The sequence below is a fragment of the Pipistrellus hanaki genome, assembly GCF_964339955.1.
Source record: "Pipistrellus hanaki genome assembly, chromosome: 2".
Classification (NCBI taxonomy): Eukaryota; Metazoa; Chordata; class Mammalia; order Chiroptera; family Vespertilionidae; genus Pipistrellus; species Pipistrellus hanaki.
In genome coordinates, this window is record NC_140504.1 from 55100907 (window position 1) to 55116011 (window position 15105).

At 40.5% G+C, this 15105-nt stretch overlaps 1 protein-coding gene across 2 annotated transcripts in view; it reads left to right on the forward strand.

Moving 5' to 3' along the window:
* The window catches only part of GPR156 (G protein-coupled receptor 156), an 82864-nt gene that overhangs the window by 11963 nt on the left and 55796 nt on the right, over positions 1 to 15105 (forward strand). For both annotated transcript variants that reach the window (XM_084871568.1, XM_084871569.1), the window contains exon 2: positions 14546 to 14997. In XM_084871568.1, the coding sequence (XP_084727694.1) occupies positions 14902 to 14997 (96 nt within the window). In that variant the 5' untranslated portion in view covers positions 14546 to 14901. The remainder of the gene's footprint in view (positions 1 to 14545; positions 14998 to 15105) is intronic.

Here is a 15105-nt window from a genome sequence, read left to right on the forward strand (position 1 = left end):
ATAACGCCACAATAAACATTCTACATTTACCAGTACACTTTGGTTTTTACTTTCATAAGAGGATTCCCAAAACTGGCATTTCTGGGTCAAAGGGAATACTTACAATTTTAATTCTCACCGTGGGTCTCCCTTACAGCAATTGTTTCCCTCTCTTTTTTTTGTCCTTCTCTCCCCTCTCCCACTGCCTTTCTCCAGGGGAGCCTGCGTATTTAGGCAGCAGAGCCCTGCAGTGAGAACTCATCCTTGCCAAGTGTGGATTATATCAGCGCAGTGGGGAGCAGCGCCTGCATATCTTGGTAGCATTGTGTCTTTATTGCTTCTGGTTGGCCAGACTGTTTACAATTCCCCTTGCTCATTTATTCCATGCTGTGGCATTATACATGGTCTTCATCTGTAGCACGAGCAGTGTGATCATGGCGGGGGCTGGGGGGTCGGGGACAACAGGCGAGGGGCGGGGGTCGGGGACAACAGGCTGGCTGTTACAATGCTTTCTCACCAAGCCATATCTGCTATGTTTTCCATTGTGCCCTTTCTTTAATAGTTGGATTGAGAAAATGTTCTTCAATTCCATCTCAGTGTTCTGCTTGTGTTTTGAGAGTTTGGGGGTTTGGGGACTTTTATGAGTATATACTCAATCAACTCCAACGGATTACTTGACATGAGGATAATTAGTTAAGAAGGTAGGGGTCTTGGAGCTTAAGAATCAGTGCCAAGCAACAGATGCGAACATCTTTAAACAAATGATTTTAACAAACCCGGTATTGGTGAGCTTCCCAGTACGGCTTGGCTTTCATGTTCAGCTTTGCTCTTGTTTACACGTAAAACTTCCGTCTAGTCCACCAGACTTGAGGAGTGGGCCTCGCCAGCACTCCGGGGCTGAGACGCCTTAAGGGAAGCTGGTGAGTACAAGCAAATAAAATAGAAACAGTGACCTGACAAAATAGCAAGAAGTAGATGAGATGTTAAAACCCTCAGCTGAAGGCTGCTGTGTGACCAGTGGGCCTGTGAGCTCGTGCACATTTCATGGAAACCTGTGATCTCCAAGCCACTCTAGAAGCGCCATGGCGAGTCTGTGTTCAGAACACAAACACTGGCTAAGCAGAGGAAAAGAAACGACGACGTCCTGGGCAGACATTTTGCTATTGTCTTCTATAATACAGGCTACAGCTTTCACTCAGTAGCTTTGAAGTGGATTTCATGTCCTAGATTGAAAACCAAAGGAAGAAAAGAAAACCAGAATAGAAGTTATTGCAATTAATTTCTAAGGAGAAACTTTATAGTTTGAGCATGTATAAACTTGCAGAATAAGCAATTAGCCTTTGTGTTAATGCAGACGTTTACATGAGCTTTTAATTTTCAAATATGCACTGACCAGTAATAATAATAGTAACCGGTCCCTATAATAGGTTTCTCTTTTATAACTTAGCGATTCTATAATGTATCTTAATTGGTGTCATAAGTTAATAGTAAGGATAGTTATATCTCATACTGTTTGCACTGCCATTTGTGTCTATAAACTAAAGATTATCTTTAAAGAGCTTGACTTGTCAGGTAAAATATTTCAAGGTTAAAATATATCACAAGACATTAAGTCTATCTATAATGGACTACCCAATAGTAGACCATTGCTCCCTTAGGGGGACATCTAGAAAAGCTACATTTAAAAAAAAAAATCTATTTAAAGGCATAAAAGACTTACTAAGACAGCTAGGACTGAGAGCCTAGACCTTAGAAAGAACAGAACCTCAAGTGTCCCACATTCTGTTACTTTTTCCCTTGAGACTGTTAATTACCATCTTTTAAGTAGCACCTGAGGAGAAGCTAAGATTCCCCCCAAGTGAAGAGTAGCTGCTAAGAGTCTGAAAAACTGAGCAGAACATTCTGATAGAGCTGGGAATGGGAAGAAGGATTCAAGGATACTAAATGGGCCAGGACATGAGGGGCCATGAACAAGGAAAGAAAGAGGCACATAGAAATCAGCCCAATAATCTCAGCAATTTTTCTTCCAAGACATTCACTAATTTATAAGTAGCGCAGATCGAGAGGCAAAAGAGCCAAACAGAAAACAGGTGCTAAGTAGCCAAGAAGCTAATCAGAGCCACTTACAGTCTTATTGTGATGGAGAGAGAGAAATTGGAGTATAGACTCCACCAACGTGAAAAGGGCTGAAAAACACTGTGGTGATTAACTTTATGTCTTAGTGTGCCATACCAGATCGTCCCGCTTTTGGGGGGGACAGTCCTGATTTTTAACAAATTTTCCCGTGTCCCGCGGTGTTTTAAAAAAGTCCCGATTTTTTGAAAGAATCTTTCCAATTTTTCCAAAAATCGGGACTTTTTTAAAACACCGGGGGACTTGGGGAAAAATTGTTAAAAATCAGGACTGTCCCTCCAAAAGCGGGACAATCTGGTCACCTTAGTAGGTATCTAGACATCTGGTTAAACATTATTTGGGGGTGTATCTGTGAGGCTGCTCCTGGAAGAGATTTGAATTGCTGAGCCGAGTAAAGCAGTTGGCCCTTCCCAATGTGAGTGCACATGATCCAATCTGTTGAGGCCCTGAACAGAACAAAGAGGCAGTGGGAGGTAGAACTTCTCTCTGCCTGAGTGCTGAGCTGGGGCTTGACTTTCTCCTGTCCTTGGCGTTCTTGATTCTCAGGCCTTCAGACTCAGCCTGGCATCTACTCCATCACCTGTCTGATTGTTGGGCCTCTGAACTACACCATCATTTTCTTGAGTCTGTAGTTTGGGATTTCTCAGCCTCCATAATTACATGAGCCAAAACCTTAATAAATCTCTTTATGTGAAAAATCAGTGTTGTTTCTCTGGAGGACCCAGACTAATACAAATATTCTAAGCTTTCATCTGGGACTCTGAAAGGACTATACCTGAGGAGTTAGTGCAGAAATAGACCTCGTCTTATAAAATATTGAAATCTACCCCCTAATCAGATGAGTCACTGATTGAATTAAATTGCTTGTTTTTATCCTAACACCTTAGCAGAAGCTAAAGAAGATATTCACTGGAGAAAATAAAATGATCCAGAGCCTTTATATTTTAATACATGGTTTCAGATATTCAGTGAAACAAAAGAAAAGCAGGTATACCAGGGTACAATTTTCAGAAAATGGTGCAAAAAGAAAGAATTCAAACTCCCTGAATTAAGAAGACAGTTTCAAGTCTGGGAGGCCAAGGCAGGTGGAGTTTGTAGGACAGAGTATTAAAGAGAGCTGCGTCAGACATGGTAACTACATGAGGAAATATGTAAGATTTTTCTTACTATTTAATCCTCTTTTAAACATAATTGACTATTTAAAGAAAAATGAAAACATGTATTGTGGGATTTATAACATAGGTAAAGTAAATGGATAATGATAACAACATGAAAGGTGGGAGTGGAGATATAAAAGTACATTCTTATAATGTTCTTATATTACATGTGAAGTGATATGATATCACTTGGGAGTAGACTGTGATAAGTTAAAGATGTATCTATAAACATAAAAATAGCACAATTAAGGATAACCAATAAGCCAACAAAGAGATAAAATGAAATAATAGAAATACCTAATTCACCTAAGAGAAGGGAGAAAAGAAGGGAAAAAATAAGAGATGAGATCAATTACAAATCTATCTATATATACTGAGTGGCCAGATTATTATGCGTTCAGAAATCATAATAATCTGGCCACTCAGTGTATATAAAAGGCTAAGTGACTGACCATACAACCATCTGACCATCTGACTGACTGGCACTGGCAATTTAAATATATTTTATTGATTTTATACAGAGAGGAAGGGAGAGAGATAGAGAGTTAGAAACATCGATGAGAGAGAGTCATCGATCAGCTGCCTCTTGCACACCCCCTACTGGGGATATGCCCGCAACCAAGGTACATGCCCTTGACCGGAATCAAACCCGGGACCCTTCAGTCTCCAAGCTGACGCTCTATCCATTGAGCCAAACCGGTCCCCGGCAGCACTGGCAATTTAAAAGTAAATGTTGACTCACACATTCACGATATATATAAAGCTTTCACTGGCACCAATCGCACGTGTGTTTTAATTTTATCTATAACAATAAAAGCATACTATGCTAATTAGAGCGGACGTCCTTCTGGATGAAGCAGGGGCTGCTAGGGAAGCCCGGGTCCAGCTGCCAGAGGGAATCCGGTGCCAGCAGCTGGGGGAAGGAAGGCCTCTAGTAATACGATCTATATATATAAAAGGCTAATATGCTAAGTGTCCAACTGTTTGACCGACAGCTATGATGCACACTGACCACCAGGGGCAGACACTCAATGCACAGGCATGGAAACATGGAACAGACTGATGAATCTCAGAGGGAAGAGCAGGAAGAGATTAGCCAAAAATTTTATATGTATACTAGAGGCTTGGTGCACGGATTGATGTACCGATGGGGTTCCCCGGCCTGGTCTGTGCCCTCTCACAATCCGGTCCGCTCAGGGAATGTAAGACTGCCAGTTTTGGCCCAATCCCCATAGCCCAGGGTGAGGGACCCGACCAGCACACAAATCTGTGTAGTTGGGCCTCTAGTATTATATATACTATTTGACATGTAATTTTTTGCAGTAATGTAATTACTGCATGAATCTTTCTTCTAATTACTTTCCTTTCAATATGCATGAATCCATCCACTAGGCCACTAGTAGCAGTATAATATACTTAAAACTAAATATACCAATAACTATTTTAGATGTAAATGATCTCAATACTTCAGCTAAAAGGCAGGAGTTGCCAGATAGGAGAAAAAAGCAAAACCAACTACATACTATGTAAAAGAAGCACACTTTACATATTAAGATTTAAACATATATATACACATATATATACATATAACATACATATACATATACATATACATATACATATACATATACATATACATAATCCAGCCGGGTGACTCAGTTGGTTAGACATTGTCCCATACACCAAAAAGGCTGCAGGTTCAATTTCCAGTCAGGTCACATAACTGGGTTTTGGGTTCAATCCCCGATCAGGGTGCATATGAGAGGCAACTGATAGATGTTTCTCTCTCATCAATAAATATATCCTTGGGTGGGGTTTTTAAAAAAGATACAAATAGATTTTTAAAAAAAAAAAAAAGGATGGAAAAGATTTATCATGCTAACACTTATAATCAAAATATAGCTGAATAGCAATATTAGATAAGGAAGATTGCAGAGCAAAGAATATTCCCATGGATAAAGAAGATAATAATGATAAAATAGTTAATTTATCAGAAAGACATAACAATATTAAACATATTTGCACCTAATAACAAAAGTTCAAAATGCATACAGTAGAAATGACATAACTTCAGGGAGAAATAGACAAATCCATAATTGCAGACCACAATTTTATTAGATTTTTCTCAGTAATAGATATAACACAGAAAATAATTAAGGATATAGAAGAAGAAGAAACCAACACAATCAATTAGCTTGACCCCATTGATCTTTTTAGAGCACCAAACCCAACAGCAACAAAATATGCATTTCTTTTTATTGCACATGGAACAGTTATCAAGGTAGACCATTTTTTGAACCATAAAACAATTCTTAATACATTTAAAAAGAATTAGAGTCATACAAAAAATGTTATTGACCACAAAGGAATCAATGAAGGAATCAATAACAGAAATATTTAAATATTTGGAAACTAAACACTGTACTCCGCAGTAGCTCATGAGTTGAAGTGGAAATAAAAAGGGAAATGAGAAATTATTTTGCACCGAATGAAAATAAAAAATTATAATATGCATCAAAAGCAGTACTCAGGTGGAAATTTATAGTCTTAAGGGCTTATAAGAAAAAAAGCCTCAAATCAATATCCTGAACTTCCATCCTAAGAAACTAGGGCGGGGGGCGGCGCGGAGAAGGAACAAATGAGACCCAAAGCAAGCAAAAGACAGGAATACCAAATATCAGACAGAGGTCTGAGCTGTAGCAGCATTGAACTTGAGCTGTCCAAACCAGCCTCTCAAACCTTCAAATGATCATTCTCTCTGGTCCTTCTGGTGCCTGGATCTTGATTTGTCATGACACCTTACTGTTTCACTTGAATAACAGCATGGAGCTCTTCACAGCAGTTCTCATCAAAGAAAGGCAGCCAAGTGGAATTCATTTTTAGCTCTTAATAGTTCTCAAATTAGAATTTTATTGCATATTAATGAGCATTAATTGACATTTGGGACTGGTTTTTATGGAAATCAATTTGAATAACACTACCTAAGTGCTTTTAGGTAACCAATGCAACTCTGGGAAGTTAGTAAGGGTTTTGGTATGTTGCTGATTTGTTTTGTTTTTAAATTCCCAACTCCAGTCCCTAGCAACAGTGCAGAATACTAACAGGTCTCTAGGATCCATCTATAAGAAAGTAGACAGCCCAGTTTGAGTGGTTTGTGAACTTATACCTGAGAGTCAGCAAAACACATCAGTGTAGGGCTCAGAAAGCAGAAGATGCTCTCGGTGTATCAGAGGAAGATGGTCCAGTTCTACTTCATGAATCAAATCTCCAGTTTCTCTTGAGTGATAAGAGTATCTAGACAGTCTTGAGGATCATTCCTAGGAGTCTAGGACTCCTATTCTATATGTCTTCTAAATGACTCTGAGTCACTTCAACAAATAGGAATGGATCACCTACTTCGTGCCAGGCATTGTACTAGGTACTAGGCAATGCCATGTTGACTTGTTCCCTGCTGCATCCCTAGCTCTTAGCATAGTGATTGGCACATAATAGTTCATCAATCAATATTTATTGAATTAATGAACATGGTCTCTACCATTGGGGATCTGTAATTCATAGATCCTTACAAAATCTGATTCTAAGTATAGTATAGAGAACATTGTTCTTCATGTTAAAAGATACATTAATGACTCAGAACTTGAGATTCCGTTAGGGAATTTAGGGAAACAAGATGGATAAATTTCAGTTTATGTGCCCCAAGTCGCCTGTACAAATGACCTTTCTATGGCACAGAAATGAAAGAAGCTGATACTTAATTGATGATCTAGTATGTATAGATTACATTTGCATACATCCTATACAAACTATGACTTAATCACCAACAAAATCTATGAGATGTGGGAAGTATTATCTTGACTTCATTGAGAAGACACCTAAGAAATGGAGAAGTTATGTAACTAACCAAAGCCACAGAAAATGAAGTCTCTGAGATTTACATTCAGCCGCAGCTTTGTCCCTTTCAATGCCAATCATTACACCCGATGGTTCAATGGTATGTGAGGTGAAGCCAAATTCCAAGAATAGGGATGGAGGGCTGAATTAGCCCTGTATTCAGGATGGGCTCTGCATTCAGTTGACTAGTGTTTATGGTTAAACTTATTATTTACACAGTTTCTCAGATTCCATGGGGGGACCCAATCCAATAGCCAGTCTGATTCAGTAAAATTCTACCAAGCAACTAGAAAAGTTTAAACACTGTATAGTAACGGGAGAACTCAGGGTTAGGTAGAAGAAAAGTTACAATATGAAGCTAAGAGGTTGTGTGCAGCCTTGTAAATATTGAGCAAAATGTTCCCCAGGTTGTGGGAAGATCACTAACAGTGTGCTGGAAAGCATAGGAGGAGAGAGGCTTTGGAACATGGGAATTAGGAAAGAATGGTGGTATAGTTCAAGAATTCCTACAAAACCAAACCATCTCAAAGCCTAAGGGAGTGCATGAAGTCTCTTTTCCTTCCCTCCACCCCTCCAACCTCCCACCCCTGCCAAGGGACAACAATGGACTCCATTCTGCTTCTAAAGTTCCCACAGGATGTGTTGGAGCAGCCACCTTTCCTCCCCTGCTCTTCCCTTTGGTGGATCCCTGGTGGGAAGGGATCAAGAATCCCTGATGGGAAGAGGGCCCTGCTTCAGGGTCCTCAGGATGGTTATTCAGAAACCTTGAAAGTGTGCAGAGATCTCAATTGGAGGCACTTCGAAGGTTTTAAAAGAAAACTTTTATCATCTCCCCATCTTTTATAAGGCAAATCTGAAATTCTGAGAAACAGATAAATTCATTCTACTTTACATTGTTATGGAGAAAATGTATAAGTTCCAAAGCTTAAACTCTCCCAAGAGAATATTCTTCCCCCTTCCACTGTGTTTCTTGTCTCCCTGAAACCTCCTCCACAGACTACTAACCAAGCTCTAAGCTGTTACCCTTTTGACTCTGCCTGCTTTCCCGAGCCCAGGCCTCTGCCCCACCTGTCCCAATTGTGTGAAAGACCAACCATTTATATTCCTACACTCACTGTGTGATCCCGAGCCTCTCCACCTCTGTGGGAGTATTTTCTGATCCATAAAATGAAGAGATTGGACTTTATAATATCTGAGGTTTCTTCCAACACTGCCATATCTGTAACGTCACCTTCTTTGCCTGACTGAACTAGCTCTTCCTAGATTTGCAATATTTTCCCACCCTACTCTCAGGCCCATGGTCTCATAGAAAGTATTTACTACTGTGGGCCATCTTCTGGACTGAGGATCTTTGAGGCAGATGATCTTAGGGAAACTGAATCCCCTCTGCCCTGCTTGCACCTGCTTGCTGTCCACATGAAAAGCAGTGTATGCACAGAGAATAGAAGTGAATTTACTATTAGTAGAAGTGACCCATATTCAGGATGTTTGTAAATCTGCTACCAGAACATAACACAATGCATTCAAAGGTAATTAAAAATGCATTTCAGATTCCCTGCTGTTTATAATTATCCATGTATCTGCTGCCTACAGTAGTATAGTTAGCAGAGAACTATTACCTCAGACAACATTGGTGCCAGAAGGAACCTTAGTGAATATCTAGTATGATGCTGTTGTTAGTGGTGGTTTGAATAGATACAGTTTTTTATGCATTTGCCTGTGGCTCTGTCTTATCTTTCTTACTGGATAACCTGAGGTTGTGGGACTTCAAATAATATATTTGCTCACATTGAGTGGAAACATCCATATTCCAACTGTACTTCTTCCTTCTGCTTTTAATATAAAATATATAGTGGGAAGAAAAAGACATAAGAAAATCTTCCCAACAAGCAGAGAGAGAGAGAGAGAGAGAGAGAGAGAGAGAGAGAGAGAGAGAGAGAGAGACATAGTATGCATGAGATAAAAATGTTCCAGAAAAAAGCTAACTTTTCCTGATATTTGAGAGGAAGAGAAATTATATTATGTGTCCTCCTGGAGGAGCCACTAAGTCAGTGTTGTAGATCACACCCTCAATAATAGCCTATTAATAACTACAATGCTAAATTTGCTTGTTCATTCAATAAGCATTTATTGAGTACCAACTATGTGCCATGTATGTTCCAGTGTACTACAGTAATTTTTACTTTTGATACTGAAATTATCCTGTCATTGGCCGGTGAGAGGCAGTTAACACCTATGTCATTTTGACATGATTCTGCTCTGATACTCTTTTATTTTCTTACTAGAGGCCCGGTGCATGAAATTCATGCATGGGGTGGGGGTGTCCTTCAGCCCAGCCCTCACCCTCTCTAATCTGGGACCCCTCAGGAGATGTCCAACAGTAGGACATCCCTCTCACAATCCTGGACTGTTAGCTCCCAACCACTCACCTGCCTACCTGCCTGATCGCCCCTAACTGCTTCTGCCTGCCAGCCTGATCACCCCTAACCACTCCTCTGCCAGCCTGATTGATGCCTAACTGTTTCCCAGCCAGCCTGATTGCCCCCCACAACCCTCCCCTGCTGGCCATCTTATGGCGGCCATCTTGTGATGACATGGGGCGGCCATCTTGTGTGTGAGGGTATGATGGTCAATTTGCATTTTACCTTTTTATTATATAAGATATGACAAGATGTCCCAGGTTCATGTTATTTATTTTCAGCTCCATAAATTGTCCATTTTGCTAAAAAAGCAGATTTATTTTAGTGAGAGTGGCTTTAAAGACCACGATCTGAACATCTTTATTGTTACTGGGTTATAATTATTTCCAAGCCTCAGCTAACAGACTGGCAAATATAAACTTTTTTTAAAAAAAATTCAGAGTTCATAATGCTATTCCCTACTGATATTAAAGGTTGAGCTTCTTTAAAAACTTATTTTATTTTATGTGTGTATCTCTTTTTTCTGACTTTGAAAATCTTAGTTCCCAATGACATAAATATAATTACTTATTTGCTTTGTCTAATAGATACTTATATGTATGTATTCATATATATAAACTAGGAACAGTACCCACTTAATGCAGTTTAAGATTTCTTTGTGGGTATTTTTTGTCCTTAGATATAAAATCAAGTTATTTTAACTTAAAATAATTCTTCTCTATGTGATTATACCATAAACTTGATATAGTTTGGTTCATTTTATTTCAATTTATTTTTAATTCTTAAAGATTGATTTTCTTTTTTTTTTTTTTAATCATCTAACTCTCTCTTCTCAATATTGAGCCATTCACTGTTTCACCAGCTTCTCATGTGTGAATCTGTGAATGTGTGCTAACATTGGAGCTTATTGACTATCCATGAGCTCAGGATCATGATATGTAAGGTCTCTATACCCTGGATATCCATGGACTGGAGGAGAAGCTGGCATGCAAAGTCCCATGCCAATGAGTTCAGTCTGTCCAAGGGGGCCTTTGCAATGTACTCAGAAACTTATCCCCTAGGGAATTTATTTCTAGACTAGAGGCCTGATGCACAAAATTTGTGCACGGGGGGAGAGGTGTCCCTCAGCCCAGCCTGCACCCTCTCCAATTTGGAACTCCTCAGAAGATGTCCAACTGCCCATTAGGCCCTGATTGATGCCTAACTGCTCCCCTGGCCAGCCTCTTTGCCCCTAATTACCCTCCCCATGCAGGCCTGGTCATCCCTAACTGCCTTCCCCTGCAGGCGTGGTCCCCCCTCCGCAACCCCCAACTGCCCTTCCCTGCAGGCCTGGTCACCCCCAACTTCCCTCCTCTGCCGGCCTGGTCACCCCTAACTGCCCTTCCCTGCAGGCTTGATCACTCCCAACAGCCATCCCTTGCAGGCCTAGTCCCTTGCAACAGCTTTCCCCTGCTGGCCTGATCGCCCACAACTGCCCTCCCTTGCAGACCTTGTCTCTCCCAACTGCCTTCCCCTGCTAGCCATCTTGTGGCGACTATCTTGTGTCCACAAGGAGGCAGTCATCTTTGACCACATGGGGGCAGCCATCTTGTGTGTTGGAGTGATGGTCAATTTGCATATTATTCTTTTATTAGATAGGATAGAGGCCTGGTGCATGGGTGGGGCCATCTGGTTTGCCCTGAAGAGTGTCCTAGATCAGGGTGTGGGTTCTCTTGGGGCATGGGATGGCCTGGGCTAGTGGCCTATGGTGGTTTGCAGGCTGGCCACGCCCCCCAGTGATCCAAGCTGAGGCCCTGGTATCTGGGTTTTACTTATTTTCTATAATAGAAACTTTGTAGCCTTGAGCCGAGCCAAGCCTCCTGCTCAATCTGTGACCACAACCATTTTTGTTGGGATTTATTTATCTTCTATAATTGAAATTTTGTAGCCGTAAGCAGAGGCCAAGACAGGCCAGAGCTGTGGAAACTTGGCTTCCTCCATCACCGGGGGCAACTCAAGCCTCCTGTTCTCTCCAGCTCCATGGCTGCTGCCATTTTTGATGGGATTTATTTATCATCTATAATTGAAACTTTGTAGCCTTGAATGGAGGCCAAGGCAGGCCAGGGCAGGCAGAAAGCTTGTTTTCTTTTTTGTCTGGGAAACCCCAAGCCTCCTGCTCTCTCCGTGGCTGCAGCCATCTTGTTTGGGTTAATTTGCATACTCGCTCCTGATTGGCTGGTGGGTATGGCTTGTGGGTGTAGCAGAGGTATGATTAATTTGCATATTACTCTTTTATTATATAGGATGGACAACCCCATCATTTTCCACAGAATCTCCCAAAGATGATTTAGGCTTAAAATTGTCAGCTCTCACAGGATCCAGTGTTGATCAGGGTTTCTCAACCTTAGTATTATTGACATTCAGGGACTGAGAATTCTTTGTTCTTTGGACCATCCTGTTTATAGAAGGGTGTTCAGCAGTATCCCTGGCCTCTACCTACTAGATGTCAATTTGTGTTTTGTTTTTTTGTTTTGTTAATCCTCACCTGAGGATATTTTTTTCCAATGATTTATTTATTATATTTATTATTATTACTTGTTTTTTTTAGAGAGATAGAAAGGCAAGGGGCAGGAGAGAGAAGCGTCAATATGAAAGAAACACAGATTGGTTGCCTCCCTCACACACCCTGAACATAGGCCAGGGAATGACCCTGCAACATAGGGATGTGCCCTTGATGGGAAATCAAACCTCAGACCCTTCAGTGCACAGGCCAACACTCTAACCACTTAACACAATGGCCAAGGCTCATCTCAGTTTTGACAACCACAATATCTCCATACATTGCCAGATGTTCTCTGGGGATAAAAAGTCACTCCAGTTGAGAAATACTAGTTTAGATAGACTATTGTGTGCCAGACTGCAGGGAACCCATTGTTGTGAACTAAACAGGAAAACACCCACCAGACCATTTGATGTCTTCTCAGGAGAAGTCAGTCCAGAGTGTCTGCCCACTGAAGGGTGTGTGCCAGGAGGACATTGGTTTTGGTTTGTAAACTCCTGGATTCAAGCCAGCCTTTTCAGATTTGGGGCAAGTTTCCTCGCTTCTCTGCTCTTAAGTTTCTTTATTTAAAAACAAGGGATTGATGTTGTTTACCTGACATGACACTGTTGCAGTGAGGACAAAATGAAGTTCTACACACACACACACACACACACACACACACACACACCACTGATATATATGTCAATCTAATTTAAGGATACATAAACCTGGACTTGATAATGGTTCAAATATAAGTGTATTTATTTGCCAGTGTGATTAAAAGGGAAGTCCAGCCAGTGCTGCTCAGTGCTTGAGCATCGACCCATGAACCAAGAGGTCATGGTTTGATTCCCGGTCAGGGCACGCACCTGGATTGAAAGCTCAATCCCCAATAGGGGGCATGCAGGAGGCAGCCAATCAATGATTCTTTTTTTAAATTGTTGTTTCTATCTCTCTTTCCCCGCCCTTCCTCTCTCTGAAATCAATAAAAAATAAATAAAATTTTTTTAAAAACTTTAAAAAGGGAAATATAGGGAAAATATACCTGCAAATATACCTGCAAATATACCTGTAAATGCCTATAGTACATCAAGTAATAAAGCTTACAATATTACTCTTATGCTATAAGGCACAATAGGAAATGTCTAACTTTAAATAGAAGAAAAAGAACAAAAGGTCTTTTCAACAATACCAATTACATTAGGATGCAAATAGTAATTTTTTATATATTTACTTATTAATTTTGCATTCAGTAATCTGACTAGACTGCACAAGAATTTAAATGTCTTGACAGGAGATAGTGGCTGTTAGTTCCCTTGGGATTTCATTATAATGAAACTGGTAAATAATTCAGGGCCATAGGAGAGGCCAATGAGTAGGCAGCACCTGGTGCTATATTGTTCATGCTTAAGCACGCAGAATCCAAAGACGGCATTCTACACCTGTCACTATTGTTCTGACTTAAACAAAAATTCTATGTTCTGTGGCAAGTGAAATAATAATTGATATTTTTCATCTTCCAATTTTTCTACACAATAAAAGAAAGTTGTGCTAAGCTGTTTTAAAAACAGAAGTGATATCCTCTTATAAATTTCCCCAGACTGGTAAAATTTCAAATCTGTTTTCTCTATTACATGATAGATTGCTTTAAAAGGGACCTACCTACTTTTTCTGCTGGGGCTAAACTGAGTCTTTCTGTATTTCTGCTTTTGTTCTGCAAGGTGGAGCTTCTCTTTATCACAGTATTCACATTGTGAGCATCTTCTGAGGGAAGTAACACCATCCTCTGTCCAGTTGCTCACTCTGAGGACATTCCTAACATCCTCAGTTTCTTCCCCTATTATCTAAGTAGTCTATTGCACTTCTTCTAGTAGTCTAACAGTTTAAAAACAAGCAGAAAACTATTGGCAAAGGGCTCATCTATCCTCCTGCCCCCAGCTGAGTAGACATAGAAAGTCCCTCCATTTCCCCAGAGAACAGTAGCCTGAGTGACAGGCAGACATTGCATGCAGACAGAGTGGGGCACCAGAGCCTCCCATCCCCCAGGATCAGACAGAACTTAAGCCATGAGTTGCGTGGAAAGATCTTGAAAGGGCAGAGGATCTCTCAGTAGGGAAAAAAGGAAGATGTGCTTCACATCTTTGAACTAAAGATTTACAGTGCTGGGCCATAAAAAGCATCTGAAGAAAGACTGTAGGGTTTTATATCTCTAAAGCTTTATATCTAATTGTCAGATGTGCTTTGTCTTTGTTTTTAAATGATTGCTTATTAAAGAGGCTTACAATATTTTATTTAAGTATATTATTTTAAACCTTTGTTATATATAATAAAGTATATAACTCTGTTTAATAAAAATATAACTATCTAGTTAAAATACATAAAATATTTTAAACCACTAATAGACCATTTACATATACATAAATGTGTAATTTATTTGTTAACAGGTTTGATTGCTTTCCGTCGAGACCTGTGTGAGAGTACTTGGAGCAGTGACTGCCATCTGGTGGCAAGCCAGAATCATCACTTTGTGGTTACTAAGATGCCCACTCCTGACTCACACTGGCAACAGGGCACCCGGAGAGCCTGGAGGGTGGCTGAGGAAGGAGCTTAGTGGAATAACCCTTCGCTTCCACCTGAATGAGTTGTCCATCCCAGATTGTGAGCCAGGAGCCAGCCCCAAAATGGCACCTCTGAATACAACATTTGAGATGCTCTTACGTTTTAGACAAAGATCTGCTGGTACCCTACCAGCGGGTAATCAAGACTGAATACGCACACACCAAAAGGGGCATGTGATGACATGGAGCCTGAAATAAACTGCTCTGACTTGTGTGACAGTTTGCCTGGCCAGGAGCTGGATCGGAGACCTATTCATGATCTCTGCAAGACAACAATTGTAAGTAAGCAGCCTTGGGGTGTCAGAGCTGCTCAGAAATACATGTGTTGCGGGGAGGGGGTGGAGGATGAGGGGGAAATGTTAATGAAGGACCTGTATTTCCAGGCG